The sequence below is a fragment of the Aquila chrysaetos genome, chromosome 10 (assembly GCF_900496995.4).
Source record: "Aquila chrysaetos chrysaetos chromosome 10, bAquChr1.4, whole genome shotgun sequence".
Taxonomy (NCBI): domain Eukaryota; kingdom Metazoa; phylum Chordata; class Aves; order Accipitriformes; family Accipitridae; genus Aquila; species Aquila chrysaetos.
In genome coordinates, this window is record NC_044013.1 from 371,812 (window position 1) to 384,537 (window position 12,726).

At 49.0% G+C, this 12,726-nt stretch overlaps 1 protein-coding gene and 1 long non-coding RNA gene across 4 annotated transcripts in view; one reads left to right on the forward strand and one right to left on the reverse strand.

The window, feature by feature from the left end:
* Positions 1–840: 840 nt before the first annotated feature.
* On the reverse strand, positions 841–6,690 carry PFN2 (profilin 2). 2 transcript variants are annotated; one of them, XM_030028521.2, is made up of 3 exons: positions 6,341–6,690; positions 4,692–4,884; positions 841–2,943 (listed from the first exon to the last, which is right to left on the reverse strand). In XM_030028521.2, the coding sequence occupies exons 1-3, from the start codon at positions 6,470–6,472 to the stop codon at positions 2,846–2,848; spliced, it is 423 nt and encodes a 140-aa protein (XP_029884381.1). In that variant the 5' UTR covers positions 6,473–6,690; the 3' UTR covers positions 841–2,845. The 2 variants fall into 2 exon arrangements, with proteins under 2 accessions (XP_029884381.1, XP_029884380.1); XM_030028520.2 differs by having other exon boundaries at positions 841–2,607; positions 6,341–6,590.
* Positions 6,691–6,800: 110 nt separating this feature from the next.
* LOC115347301 overlaps positions 6,801–12,726 on the forward strand; it is a 31,878-nt gene continuing 25,952 nt past the window's right edge. For both annotated transcript variants that reach the window (XR_003925447.1, XR_003925446.1), the window contains exon 1: positions 6,801–7,085. This is a non-coding gene — a long non-coding RNA (uncharacterized LOC115347301). The remainder of the gene's footprint in view (positions 7,086–12,726) is intronic.

The following is a 12,726-nucleotide window of genomic DNA, read 5'->3' on the forward strand; positions in this document are numbered from 1 at the left end:
CACTCTCTGTACTAGTTACTCCTAAATGTAAACTTGCTTAGTGCTATGGGCTTGTTCAAGTCTGTTCTAACTTTAGCACCAAGAGCTGCAGGATACAGTTCAGACACTAAGCAACTCAAGTAGTCGGAGGAGAAGATAAACGGAGGAGAAGATAAACGCTTTGTGTGTAAAGGTTTTAGTTAGACCCGGAGCGGAGCAGAGCAGCATTTTAATGTTAATGCTTAAGCAGCACCTAACTGGCATTGTCAGGACCAAGAAAAGCATAGCCTTAGCTAAAGATTAACCTCCTGTGGCTTGGACTTCTCTTTCTTTCCCCATCCCCCAAGCTCCCATTGTTCACGATCACCTTTGTTTGCAGGGCCCATGTTTTCAGAGTACTTCGGTAGTAGAAGTACCAGAAGCCAGGTGGAATTCTTTTGGGGGTAACAGACCTTAAATCTCTCCCTTTCCTATTTGAGGAGAGCATGTTCTTACCCTGCAGTGGGTTGACTCTGGCTAGGCCACCCCATACCCTAACAAACAGATCATGCAGCAAAGGTCTCCTCTAGCTTCCGTTCCAGGGATTGCCTATTAGGCATTCATGTGGCAGGAGAACCCCCTTACCATGGAGTTGGATAAATGTGGAGTTAAGTGCCAAGAAATCATCTCCTAATTTAAGGAGATCTACCCCCAAAGACTGCCTGGCCTTTGACTACAGTTGTATTACTGTACTACGGCTGTCTTACAGAACTTACAACCGCTCTTCTATCTACTATTAGTGTAGCCAGCCATGCAATGAAGAAGGGCCTCCGAGGATTCCTGTGAGGGGGAAAAAAAAAAATCACAAACAGTCTGATTTCTTTTGGTTGGAATAAATTTATTTCATCTGTCTGTAAACAAGGTGTTTTTAATAGTTATGGCATTTTTTGAAATGCATATTAAATCAGATGAGTTAGACTGTATCCCAGATGTAACAAAGTGCAGGGAAAGAAATGGACAAATCAGCAACAAGAATTTGTTTAAATCTGTACATTATCCACAAGGCCCAACAATAGAAGCAAATACTAGAATGTCCCTAAAGTAGTGCCATTCGAAAGAAACCCTCGTAGTCAGTTAAAATCCATCTCACAATAGCAACAGTTCGTTTTTTTTTTTTTTTTTTAACAATAGTATGGCACAGAATACATATTAAAAAATTCATCACAAGACAGCCAAGTCAGTTATTCCAACCAATACCATCTCCCATTTATTCTTTTGTATACAGAGTTCTGCAGTTCTCTTTAAATGGACATACACGTTAGTACCGTGCCTGAACTGAGAGTTTGGTTACAGACATTTCAGATGACTAGTGCACAAGGCAGTTCACTCCATAATTTCTGCAGCAAGGGTGTGACAGGCCAAATGAAGATTTTAAATTTGAAATGGCATCATTTTGACAGTTTAGCTTTCAAACTACCGACCTTCATCCAAACAGTGGCTTCAGAGCAGCAAAACTCTTTACCAGTAAGTAATCTGGCAGAAGGACTGGAGTCAGTCAGAGCTCCCGGTATAGCTGAAGGTGGCAGTTTTCCACAATGACATTGCAGTTTCATATTAAAAAACAAAAACAACAAAAAACCCCCCACAACCCCCAAGCTGCAAATTAAAATTGGTCCTATGAAAAACTGAAACCAGACACACTCCAGATGGTTATGTTGGGATATCTAATGTCCATAATGGCAGCCTTTTACAATTCAACTACAGAACAGGAGCTGGCAAAAAAAAAAAAAAAAAAAAAAAAAAAAAAAGTGCCCGAGCTATTGCAATGATGGAATGTCTGGGGATTCGTTCAGGATGGTGGTTTTTAAGGTCATGGGAGGAAGTGCATCTGTACCCTTTCATAGTTTTGTGATTGCACTTGTTAAGCAGTACAAGCTTCAGACATTGTGAAGAAAAAATAAAAGACTTAAGCCTACAGTGAAGTGCAACGACAAAACTAATGTAACATTAATAGCTTTTGAGTGGCAAATTGGTTAAACCAGGCACTATAAAAATGGGTGTAAGCAAACAAATGTGGATTTAAAAAAAAAAAAAAAAAAAGAGGGACAGAAGTAAAGATATGCATGCACTTTTCTCCTCCCAACCATGCTCTATGAAAGGAAGACTAGTGAGCTGTGTCATTGCTCAAAGTGCTGAAGAGGCATTGATCAAATTAGATTGTACAATCGGCACCTTGTTTAGTATTTAAGTTGTTTTAGTTGTCAATATCACACTAATTGCTAAGACAAAGCAAAGCCTACACTTGGCATATTCCCCTCCCAAGAATTTTTCAAGGTATCATGCATATCATCTTTGTGGTGCAGTAATGGTGCCAGATATGGGACTTGGTTACATACAGTGGTTAACATATAAATGAACAAAGGGTAACTGGAATTATGACATTAGGAAATGGGGTAAATAAAAAACACAAAACTACCATCTACAGTCTGGTAGCACTGAACACAACTGGGTGGTGGTGAAGACAGTTGCTAGTTGGATGGGGAGAGGCTGCTTAGACGTCAGACCTCCTCAGGTATAAAGCCAGTTCATATGCTTTCTTGTTGAGTGTCCCTCCATGGACACCTTCCTTTCCCATGACTATAACCAATGCTGGAGTACACAAGGAAACAAAACAGAAATGAACAGAATTAAAGAAAAAAAGAAAAAAAAAAAAAAACCAAAAAAACCAAACACCTTTCCCCACCAACAAAGGGATACAAAGGAGACACAGGTTCATACCCCATCACCCTGCATTGCTAATAAAGTTTCCAGAATGTAAGGTTTAAAGCTCACCGCCAGGAAAGTTTAATAGCAATCTTCCCCTAATACTTAACAGTCTGCCTAGCAACTAGAACCCAGAGTCTCTCAAGTATTTTGCCATTGAGTATGCCTTCTTATTCAATCCGCCTCCATGGACCCCTTCTTTGCCCATTACAAAGACCAAGACTGAAAGAGAAAAGAAAAAAGTTTTAAAAAGAGTGTGTTAGACAAGGAAATAATGCAAGTTTTAGGCAGTGCAATAAACACACTCAAATTCAAGATTTAGTATTTGGGTATTAAGCTAGTTTAACAGGAGTTTTGTAAAAATACAGATGTAGACAGAGCTGGGAGAAGGCACGAGTTATCCTCAGGGATATTACATAACTATGCAAGTCATAAGAGTTCACTGCTAAGAAAAATGCCACCAACTATCTCAAAAAAGCATCACAGTGCCTCTCCATGATCAGCACCATCCATCATCACCCAGCAAGGAAACCCTGGCTGCATCTTAAAAAAAACAAGGGGGAAAAAAAAAAAGTGTTGTCAGGGACAAAAGTAGTAGTGTACGTAGAAGAACTGTGACTCTGAAGAGCAGAAGAGGTAATATTCTTGTATTCTTATCTGTAGTGGTCACTACTGGTGTAAGAACCAGAGTGACTGCCTTGATACTAGCAAAAAAACCCACGGGGTCCAACTTGGGCTATGACTTCTCATGCAACAACACAACTGTAAGACATGCTTTTTGCGCAAGACAAAACGCAGGGAAGATTTTAATGCTGACACCCTCTCTAATCCAACGATTTTGGTGAAGTGTCCCAATTGTCTTGCAAACAAGAACATCCTAAGGCTCCTCCACCAGTAAACACCACTTGTGAGTTGCCAGCAGATGTCACCAGCAGGTACACAGACACAATAAGCACTGTGCTTCCACAAGCACAGCAATTGTTTCCCAAGCTAGGAATACTGTAACTGGAAATACTGCAGTCAGCCTGCCTACAGGTGATTGTACATCTCCATAGCAATTTGCTCACAAAAAGCTTCAGACAGACAGTTCTCGTTGGCATTTCACAATCTGCAGCCGAGTCAGAACTGCGCTTGTTTCACTTCAGCACTGCAAACATTCTTCCTTCTATCATTGCCACCCAGCTTTATCCTATAGGCAAATTTTGCTCTAGTTTTGGTTTTATACTTACAAGCGAAAGTCCATTGCTCACCCATTTGCTCTACGGCCAGCCAAAAAATGCTAGGCCAGATAATTTTTCAACACAAGGCATACTACTCGTAGCCAGTATTTTGAGGCAAGTTTTCTATATCCAACCCTAGTGCCTTCCCTGTAGTATGTTTTACTAGAAGTTAAATGAGGAGCACAAGGAGTAGGCGTACTAGCATAAAGCAACTTTCTCTGTGACACCAAACTGGACAGGCTTTTTTGCCTGAAGAGAGACTTCAGAGAGCTCAATAGGAAGTGAAGAAGAGTTAGTGTAGAACTTGTTAAAAGGCAAGTAGGAGTAGCTCATACAAGGAATTCACATCTTTGCAGAATAAGCTTTCCAACGAGAAGTTTACAACGAAAAGCCAGTTTCACTACCAATCATTAATAGAACCCTACCGTAAGCTTTAGATACCAAGTTGTCGTATACTTGGTAAGCTTACTTCAAGCCGTGCGTTGTCTACTCTTTCCTGCCTGCCAGAGATCTGTTTAACTGCTTCAGAGCCCACGGCCCAGCTGCGATCACAGGTGGGAACAGGGACAAGTGCGATTCCTAGGCAGAAACCCAGTTTGTCAGGCAGACTGCTGCCATCCACCCCCCCCTTACGTCACTTCCTGAAACGAACCGTTAAATACCAGGGCCTGGTTTTCTTAATAGCTGGAGTCTATGCTTCGGGCCGCATTCATAATTCAGTGATCTGAAAGCGAAGAAAATCACGCTTACCTCGGCCAGCTCTGCCTACAGCAACATTGTACGTCGGCTCACCACCTTGACTCTTTGTCCTGATGTCCATTGTGCAGTCGCCATCGACATACAGGCTATCTCTGATCACAGAGCACTTCTTCGCACCAAGGGTCAGACCATTGGTGAAGAAACCCTCTCGGTCTTTTCCTACAATCATATCTATTTCTACTGGCTGTCAAAGAAAAAAGCCCAGAGTTAGCATGGCGGCATTTTCGCGTTCCATTCCTATTTAGAAAGCGTCCCGTCTCGCCCTGAGAGGAGGAGGCAGCAGATGTCCCCTTGCTCCCACCAGTAACTGCTCCAGAACGCAGGGCTTTGTTAGCCACAGCTTCTACTGCACTGCTTTCTCGCCACCGCAACCCGCCAGACCGCAGCCTCGCCCCGCTTCCCAGCCCGGGCCCCGCGGCCCTCCTCGGACCCCAGCTCTCCCTCAGGGAGCCTCGGCACCCCCGGGGCCGGCCGGGCACGGGCTGCGCCCGCCTGCCGGGAGGCGCCGGCTCGGACGCCAACTGCGCGAAGCCCGAGGCCTGCCAGCGCCAAGGGCCGGCTCGGGTGCCGCCCGCACCCGCGGGGGACGAGCCCAGCCCCGGTCGAGCAGCTGCGCCGGCCCCCGCACGGCCCGGGGCAGCTCCCGGCGGCCCTCTGCGGCGGCGCGGCGCGGCACCGCGCCCGCCCGCGCCGCAGTGGCGGGCCTCGACTGTGTGGCGGAGGGCGGGCGCGCCGCGCCGCCATTCATCCCCGCCTGAGGGAGAGCGCAAGGGCCCGGCGAGCGCGGCCGCGGGGGTCGGGCGGCGGCGGCGGCGCGGGGGGGCGGGCGGGGAGGAGGCGGGGGGGGCGCGGGCCCGGCCGCGCCGCGGCGGCCTCAAAGTGCAGCGTCACGGCGGGCCCGCCCGCCCCGGCCGCCGCCGCGGGCCCCGCTCGGCCCCAGCCCCGGCACCGGGCCCCGCCGCACCCGGGGCGGGGCGCGGCACGGCGCGGCGCTGGCCGGCGGGTCGGCCGGGGCAGGCCGCGCTGCAGCGCGCCGCCGGCCCGGTGCGGCCCTTATGTAACGGCGGCGCAGGCCTCGCACCGGCGGGCGGGCGGCGGGAGCGGGGCCGGCGGGGGAGAAGGACGGGCCGGGGCCGGGGCCGGGGCGGGGGGGGGGGGGGGAGGGAGGAATCAATGGCAGTGCGCCATCTTGGCGGTGAAAAACATGGAGCCGGCGGCGAGGTGGGCATTCACGAACGCCTCCTACGCCGCGCACGTAAGCCTCGCCGCAGCGCCGGGCCCGGGCGCGGGCGGCCCTACGCAAGCCCCGCCGCGCACGCCCCGCGCGGCCTCTTCTCTCCTCTCCCGCCGGCTCCCGCAGCCCCCGCGCGGCGGCACCGGCGGCCCCGCGCCGCATCGGGCCGCAGCCCCGGCCCCCGCCCCCGGGAAGGGGCCCCTCTCCCGCCGGCAGCCGCAGACAAAAAGGCGGCGCGGCCGGCCCGGCCCCTCGGGCTCACTCCCCCGCCGCCGCCCTCCCCCGCCGCCCCGCAAGGTGCCCCCGTCCCCCGGGCGCCGCCGCCTCGCTCCCGCGGGGCTGGGCCGGCGCCGCGGGCGGGCTCGCCTTCCCCCGGCTCCCGCCCCGCCGCCGCCGCCGCCCTCACCGTGATGCTCTGGAAGATGCCGCCGGCTGTGGCTGCCCAGACGTACTTGGCGTCGCAGTAGCCCACAATGGCGGCCTCCTGGCAGCAGCCATCGCACATCAGGTTGTCCACGTAGCTCTGCCAGCCGGCCATCTTCGCGCGGGCGGCGGTAGGGGCGAGCGGGGCGGGCGGCGAGGCGCGGGCCGGGCGGCGGGCGGCGGGGCTGGGCGAGGCGGTCCCGTCCCTCTCCTCTCCTCTCGCTCTCTCTCGCCTCTCCCTCCTCGACGGCGGAGCGGAGCCGAGCGCTGCAGCGAGCGGCGCGGCGCGGCCCAGCCCAGCCCTCCGCGCTGCCGGCGCCGAGGGGCGGAGGGGAGGAGGGGCGCGGCCCGGCGCCGCCCCCCGCGCCGCCCGGCTCCGCGCTGCCGAGGCGGGGAGCGGCGGGGCCGCGGACGCCTTCCGCCGGGCGGAGCCGAGCCGAGCGGCGGTGGCGGGGTCCCGCTCCCGGTAGCGGTCCCGCCCGGCCCTCGGCAGGCAGGTGTGGTGGGGCCCGGGGCTGCTGCGGCCTAGCCCGGCCCGGCCGGAGAGAAGAGCGGAGCGGAGCGCTGCCGGCGCCGGCTCGCAGCCGCCTGAGGGAAGAGGCGCGGCGCAGCCCGGCGCTCCCCGCGCCCCCGCCGCAGCACAGCTCGGCCGCCGCCTGACCCGCCGCCCCGGGCCCCGCGGCGGCCGCCGAGCACCTGAGGCCTCCGCCCGCAGCGGCCGGGGCTGGGTGAGTACCGGCTGCCGTGCCGCCTTCTGCCGTCGGGCCCTCGGCTGGGGAAGTCGAAGGTTGCTCTCGTGTCCCAGAAGTTGCCCGCTTTTCCCCTTCTGGAGCCGTGGTCGCGGCGTGGGTAAACCCTGTGGGTTTCAGGGTCGGTCAGGCAGGTTCCTAGTTTTAGCCGGCTGGAGCAGAGCGCAGCCTTCTCCTGAGGATGCCCAGGAGGCCTGCTCCGGTGCTCCGGCCAAAAGCCTCTGCGTAGAGGCTCCGCTCCCCCGAGTCCCTCTCTTGGAGGCAACGTTAGTTAGCTCAGCAGATGGCATTTATGTTTTATTCCTATACGTTACGTGTCTTCTTTTGTGGAACTCGGCAGCTGTGAGCATCCTTCGGGAAAGCGCCGTTGGTGACACTGCTGGTAGTTGGCCATACTCTGCTGCCCTCCGTCCCTCGGTGAAGCGAACCGATGTCCCATCAATGCAGTAAGAGGATCTCTGTATCAAACCGCTGGTCTTGTATTGAGCTGGTGGGCTCACCATCCCACAGGCTAGTATCTGTTACATTTTACCTCTGCATGGTTTTGCAAGTGGCGATTTCAGGTTCCATTCTTCCAGGTTCCACCAGGTTTCTGTTGCAATAATTTAGGTTCCATGTTCCTTTATAAGATGTGCAGGTCCAATACCAGTATTTTGCTGCATTGGTATTGGGCCCTGGGCAGGATCACTGCTCGGAAGACTGTTCTACTGCTCGTTGCAGGAATGTTCGCCTGCAGCTTTCAGGGCATGCTCTAGAGCAATGGCTCGGTCTTGCTTAACGTTGAAACTGGGGGGTCACCTTCCATTTGAGCAGGGTGGTTTTGCCTTGCTTGGTATCTGTTGTGATTCTCTGGGAAATGGAGACAGGTGGGATGTGAAGTGGCTGTCCATGTAATTAACTTTGAAGCTTTAATTCAGGAAGTTAGATCTTATACCAGAATATGCCAAGGCATAGTATACAATAATTGAATCTGTCTTTTCCTGACATTATATCCCCCAGGAAGAATATTCACCAAGTATTTCTAATGAATATCCCTACAGCATACTTCAGGGTGTTCTTACTCCTTTTAGAACCCAGTTCAGTTGTCACGGGATTGAGTGGTGTTTAGATACTAACAGAGATTTCTTAGATTACTAGATACTTAAAAAAGAGCTTATTTGCATCTTTTAGCTTAATTCCATAAGTATTTTCTCTATTTTATTTTCACAGTGCCTTTCCCCCTCTGAATTTGGACAGCACCAGAACTTTGCTTTATCCTTTTCCGGCCATCCGTGTATACCAAAAAAGTCCTCGTGTCATTGTATTTACCAATGAGTTACAGGCTTTAAATTTGCTTTCGGCTTTTTAAATAGCTAAAGCTTTTTGTGAAGTTTGGATTGCCTTCATCATCCTCCCTCTGCAGGTTCCTTTCATGGGAAGGAGAAAAAGTTCTATGCTGTCTGAAGTTGCCGTTGAGGGCCACTATTCTTTTTCAGAGATCGTCTGTAGGAGGTCCCACTTTATTACTTGCAAAGAATGGAATGCATCCATCTTAAATGAACAGGAGGCTGATGGGTCCGTTATTTTTGGAGTTCAACCAAAATGCGTTTGGTTTTTGTCTATGTGGGGTTTGGATTTTTTATTGTTTTTGCAAGCTGCAGTAAGGATTCCAAATTGTTTCACTGTAATAAGTGGATTTAATAAATATAGAGGTGGACATCTTATCACCCTGCACCCGGGGGCAGGCCTTGGGAATTTAGGAGCTTCCTGTTTGCTAGTGTCATTATCCTTTGATTAACGAGAGGTGGGCTTCACATGGACAGCAGGCTGCTTGGTGCAAGCGTGGAGGTATCTCGCGCAAGAACCTGTGGGTTTCCAGGGCCTTTGCCAAAGGCTACACTGCCTCTTGCCTGGAGGTATCTTGCCTTCCTGCATGCGCCCTTCCACGCGTCTTTCCATCCCTTCTGCCCGAGGACCAAGCATGTGTTTCTGAGCCCTCGCAACCTGATGTCTGGTCCTGTTTCACGGGAGGCAGAGACCCCACGGTCATGGCCAGCTAGGAGCTGGGCCGAGCCTGGGGGCAAACGCTGCTGCTTTAGCAGCTGCCAAACTGCTGCGTGAGGCACTGCTTGGCGGTCCCCGGGATTCTGGAGCCTTCCCAGTTACATGTGCAGTGGGTTCAGTGCTTCGCCTTTTTGATGAACCAAACGTTTCACCTGGATGTCAAAGAATGAGGAGTGTGTCTGGTATTATTACCACTGCTTTGCTTGAAATATCACCTTTTTTGAATAGCTGCATAAACCAGGTGATCAGTAGCGTGAGTGCTATTTTTCATGAGCAGGTTGTGTTAGCCATACGGGGACTACAGTTGTCTGCTTTTAATTATCTAAATTGGAAATAACCGCACAGAAGTCTGGGATCTCCTGAACATAAATGGATGGACGAGAGTAGAAGATTTGCCACCTGCTCCGTAGCTCGGCTTTTAGTCTTGTTATTTGTGAAGTAACTCTAGTAATATATTTAGAAAGTGAAGTTCAAATTGGGTTACCGTTATTTAATGTTATGAAACTACCAGGTAGCTTGTATAATTTGCAGATTCAGCAGTCACCAGTGCTTTTTTCTAAAAATCATAATCCTTTAATTCTGTTTTCACTATTAAGTGCCTCATTTGGTTGCCTTCTATGTCATACGATGATTATAATGCTATTTGTATAGGTGCTACTGCAACAGGACCTTTGAGTGATTTAAGAAAACGAGGATGTGCTCCGTGTGTTAAAGACCATATGAGAGAGGAGTTCCAGTTTTATTTTTTTGTTACAAGTCACAACTGGAATCTGAGACGTTTGTTAAATGAAGGATTTATATACAAGCAAAAATGTTGCTGTTAAAATTGCTAGATATAGTGGGTCATTTTAACATCAGTACTTGGACTGATGTATGAAATGGTGCTGTCTGAACATAAGCTATACATGTATGATAAATAGTTGCTAAATCGTGACTTCTTGTATTTTAGTCTCTTTTCTATATTCTGCCTGGTGGTTGTTCTTTCTGGAAGGTATTTGCATACTACAGCCACAGTTTGGCTTTTTTATGCAGCTTGTAACAATTACTAGTCTTTTTGCTTTGGTTCAGAACTTTGTCTAAAGTTTACATTGGATCACATCTAAGAAAAATAATCATTTAAAAGAATTTTAAAGTACCGACTGTGCTTAGCCAGAGTGTACTATTTATAGCTTTGTGAGAAACTTGACTGCTTTTATATTAGTAACGTAAAAGTTGAAATTGGCCAAAAACTTGAAGGAGCGTGTATATTTCGTTAGTAAAATAACTTGCCGTTTTCTGTCAGGCCTTTGTAACTGCCAGAGCTGCTGCTGTGCTCAAAATGGTTGGGCAGCCAACAGTAAGGTTTCTCATGATGTCCCGGGTTCTTCCTGTTTTTCACCAGACTGGCCCATTTGGAAATAACTTTGACCAGCATTTATGTGTAGACAGGCAGGGCAAGTGACCATCAACAGAACACAGCTCAACTTCTTTGTGAAAATTAAACTTTACAGAGCCAAAGCTCGCCGGATGCATTGTTCGTCTCCAGCGTCACCACTGCTGACGTCGGTTTGCGGTGCTGCTCTGGGGGCTTCCTCTCCAGACCACATTGGATTTTCTGTGGCAGTCTTTCTCTTTACCACAAGTGCTTTCGGAAGTGCAGAGGGTAAAACTGATTTAGAAGTCTTGCAAGTTAGCAGATTCACTTCTGCTGATTAAAAGCCAAGAAGCAGGGAGCAGTCTGTCTCACAGCCTCCTGGTGATGACTAGAAAATGGGCTTTGCAGGGTCCTTCCACAGCTACTGAAGTGACTTGGCTGAAAAACGAGGAAGCCACCGAAGGCTGGGATGAGTGTTAGATAGGAATAAATTGTAAAAATGACATATTAATGAGCTGAAAACTTGAAGCTAGCTTTAAAAAATACGGTGATACAAAATGCAACAGTCATTAGGTTAAGACCCCAATGCAAAGTTTTATTGCATAGCTACCCCTGTGCGTGAAAAAGGTCCTGTCCGGTGCTAGCATAGCTTTGGTTGTGCTACAAAAGAGCCCTGTATAACAGCTCTTGGAAACCATCCAGAAAGTTCTGAAAAAAAGATGCTTTTCTGGTGTATCTTGTATCGTTTGGAAAGGTGGTTTAACTCCACGAGCGGATGAGAGTTTTGTCTCCATCAGGGAGGTTTGCCTGGTATGGATTTACCAGTGTAGATAGCTCAGCAAAACTTTTGTCTTTCTAAGGATTAATTAGGTAAGCAGTTAAGAATTTCCCTTCCTTATCCTTTATTTAACCATCAAATCCAAACATAACAAACCTAAAAGGTAACTTTTAAAATCAGATGCAAGCTTAGGGGTATTGCTGTGTCAGATGATAAGGGTATGAGATTGCTTCCATTTCGGTGACTTCCAGAAATGCTTTAAATCTGAGGAAAGAAGATGGTTCTTTGTGGATCTGATTTATAGACTGGCCAAAGCACTAAAAAAGATGTCTGAAGTCATGGAACTTTGCTCAGCTTTTGGATTTTTAGGGTAAGTTCTTGATCTTGCTGGTGGCCAACAAAAAATAAACCTTAATCCTAGAAATTAAAGTGTGTTGTATGTAAATTCTTACTTGGACAGGTAGTGTCTGGTTCATAATGGTGTCTTCAGTGGCAGTCCCGATATGAGCGAGATGTGCAGAATTAGGCCTATATGACCCTGCTTTCTGTGTATTCAGATTTATCAGTTAGGCTCCTCAGTGTACTTAGATCCTGCAGTATTTTGTTTTGCTAAAGCAAACAGAACCCAAATAGGTAGCCCTCTGTTAACTTTTCAGTTATGAAACAAGGGTGTGTACTGTGAAATTCAGTAAGTTTGTAGATAGCTTGACACAGTGGAGGGAAGGTGGTAGCATCTTCAATCCAAGCTCTTCTATTTATTTTATTCAAGCTCAGTGGCAACTCATTACATGCCTTTGTTACCTGATTATTTCGGTGGGTGAAAGGTTGTATAGAAGCTAATCTGAAAAGCGAAAACTAAGGCTCAAATATGCAGTAAGGGAGTTGGAGAAGCACAAAGTTAGAGGGAGAGAAAGCAGAAAGGTGGAATATAGAGCAGAACAAGCTTGGGCTCTCAACACAGTCATTTTTTACGGGTATTTGTGCAGTGTGGTTAAACAAGAGCAGCTAACAGTCTTATTACCGCATAAAGTCTATACCTCTGATCTCTGTGCAAACTTCACTGACTGCACTGAGAAATTACGTTAGATAGAACAACATTTAACTTTTCCCAGGCTTCATCTGTTTGGTTTTTTTTGGTTTTTTTGTTTTTTTTCTCTGTCAAAGTTGACTGGTATATAGTTTTACCTTTTTACTAGCTGATCTGCATTTTTGCACTGTGCTAGCACGCATTAAGAAAAAAACCCCAAACTTTTCCTAATGTTGTATTGCATTGCGGGTGTGCTGCGGTAACACCAGAACCCTCTCCTGCTGAACAGGACCCCAAGGTCAGTAGCATCCTCCTGGCAGTCCATGTATGTGTTATAGTTGGTGTCCAGTTCTTGGCTGCCTGTGCATGGTCATTTCTGGCTATTGAACTGACAGGTCTTTATGTTTTTCTAGCTCAT

Excerpts from the sequence above, each read along its gene's own strand:
- PFN2 (XM_030028521.2), bottom strand. The coding sequence starts at position 6,472 with ATGGCCGGCTGGCAGAGCTACGTGGACAACCTGATGTGCGATGGCTGC. Across the intron at positions 4,885-6,340 it reads GCATCTTCCAGAGCATCACG|CCAGTAGAAATAGATATGAT; the intron begins GTGAGGGCGGCG and ends TTTCTTTGACAG. Across the intron at positions 2,944-4,691 it reads TGTAGGCAGAGCTGGCCGAG|TCTTGGTCTTTGTAATGGGC; the intron begins GTAAGCGTGATT and ends TTTCTCTTTCAG.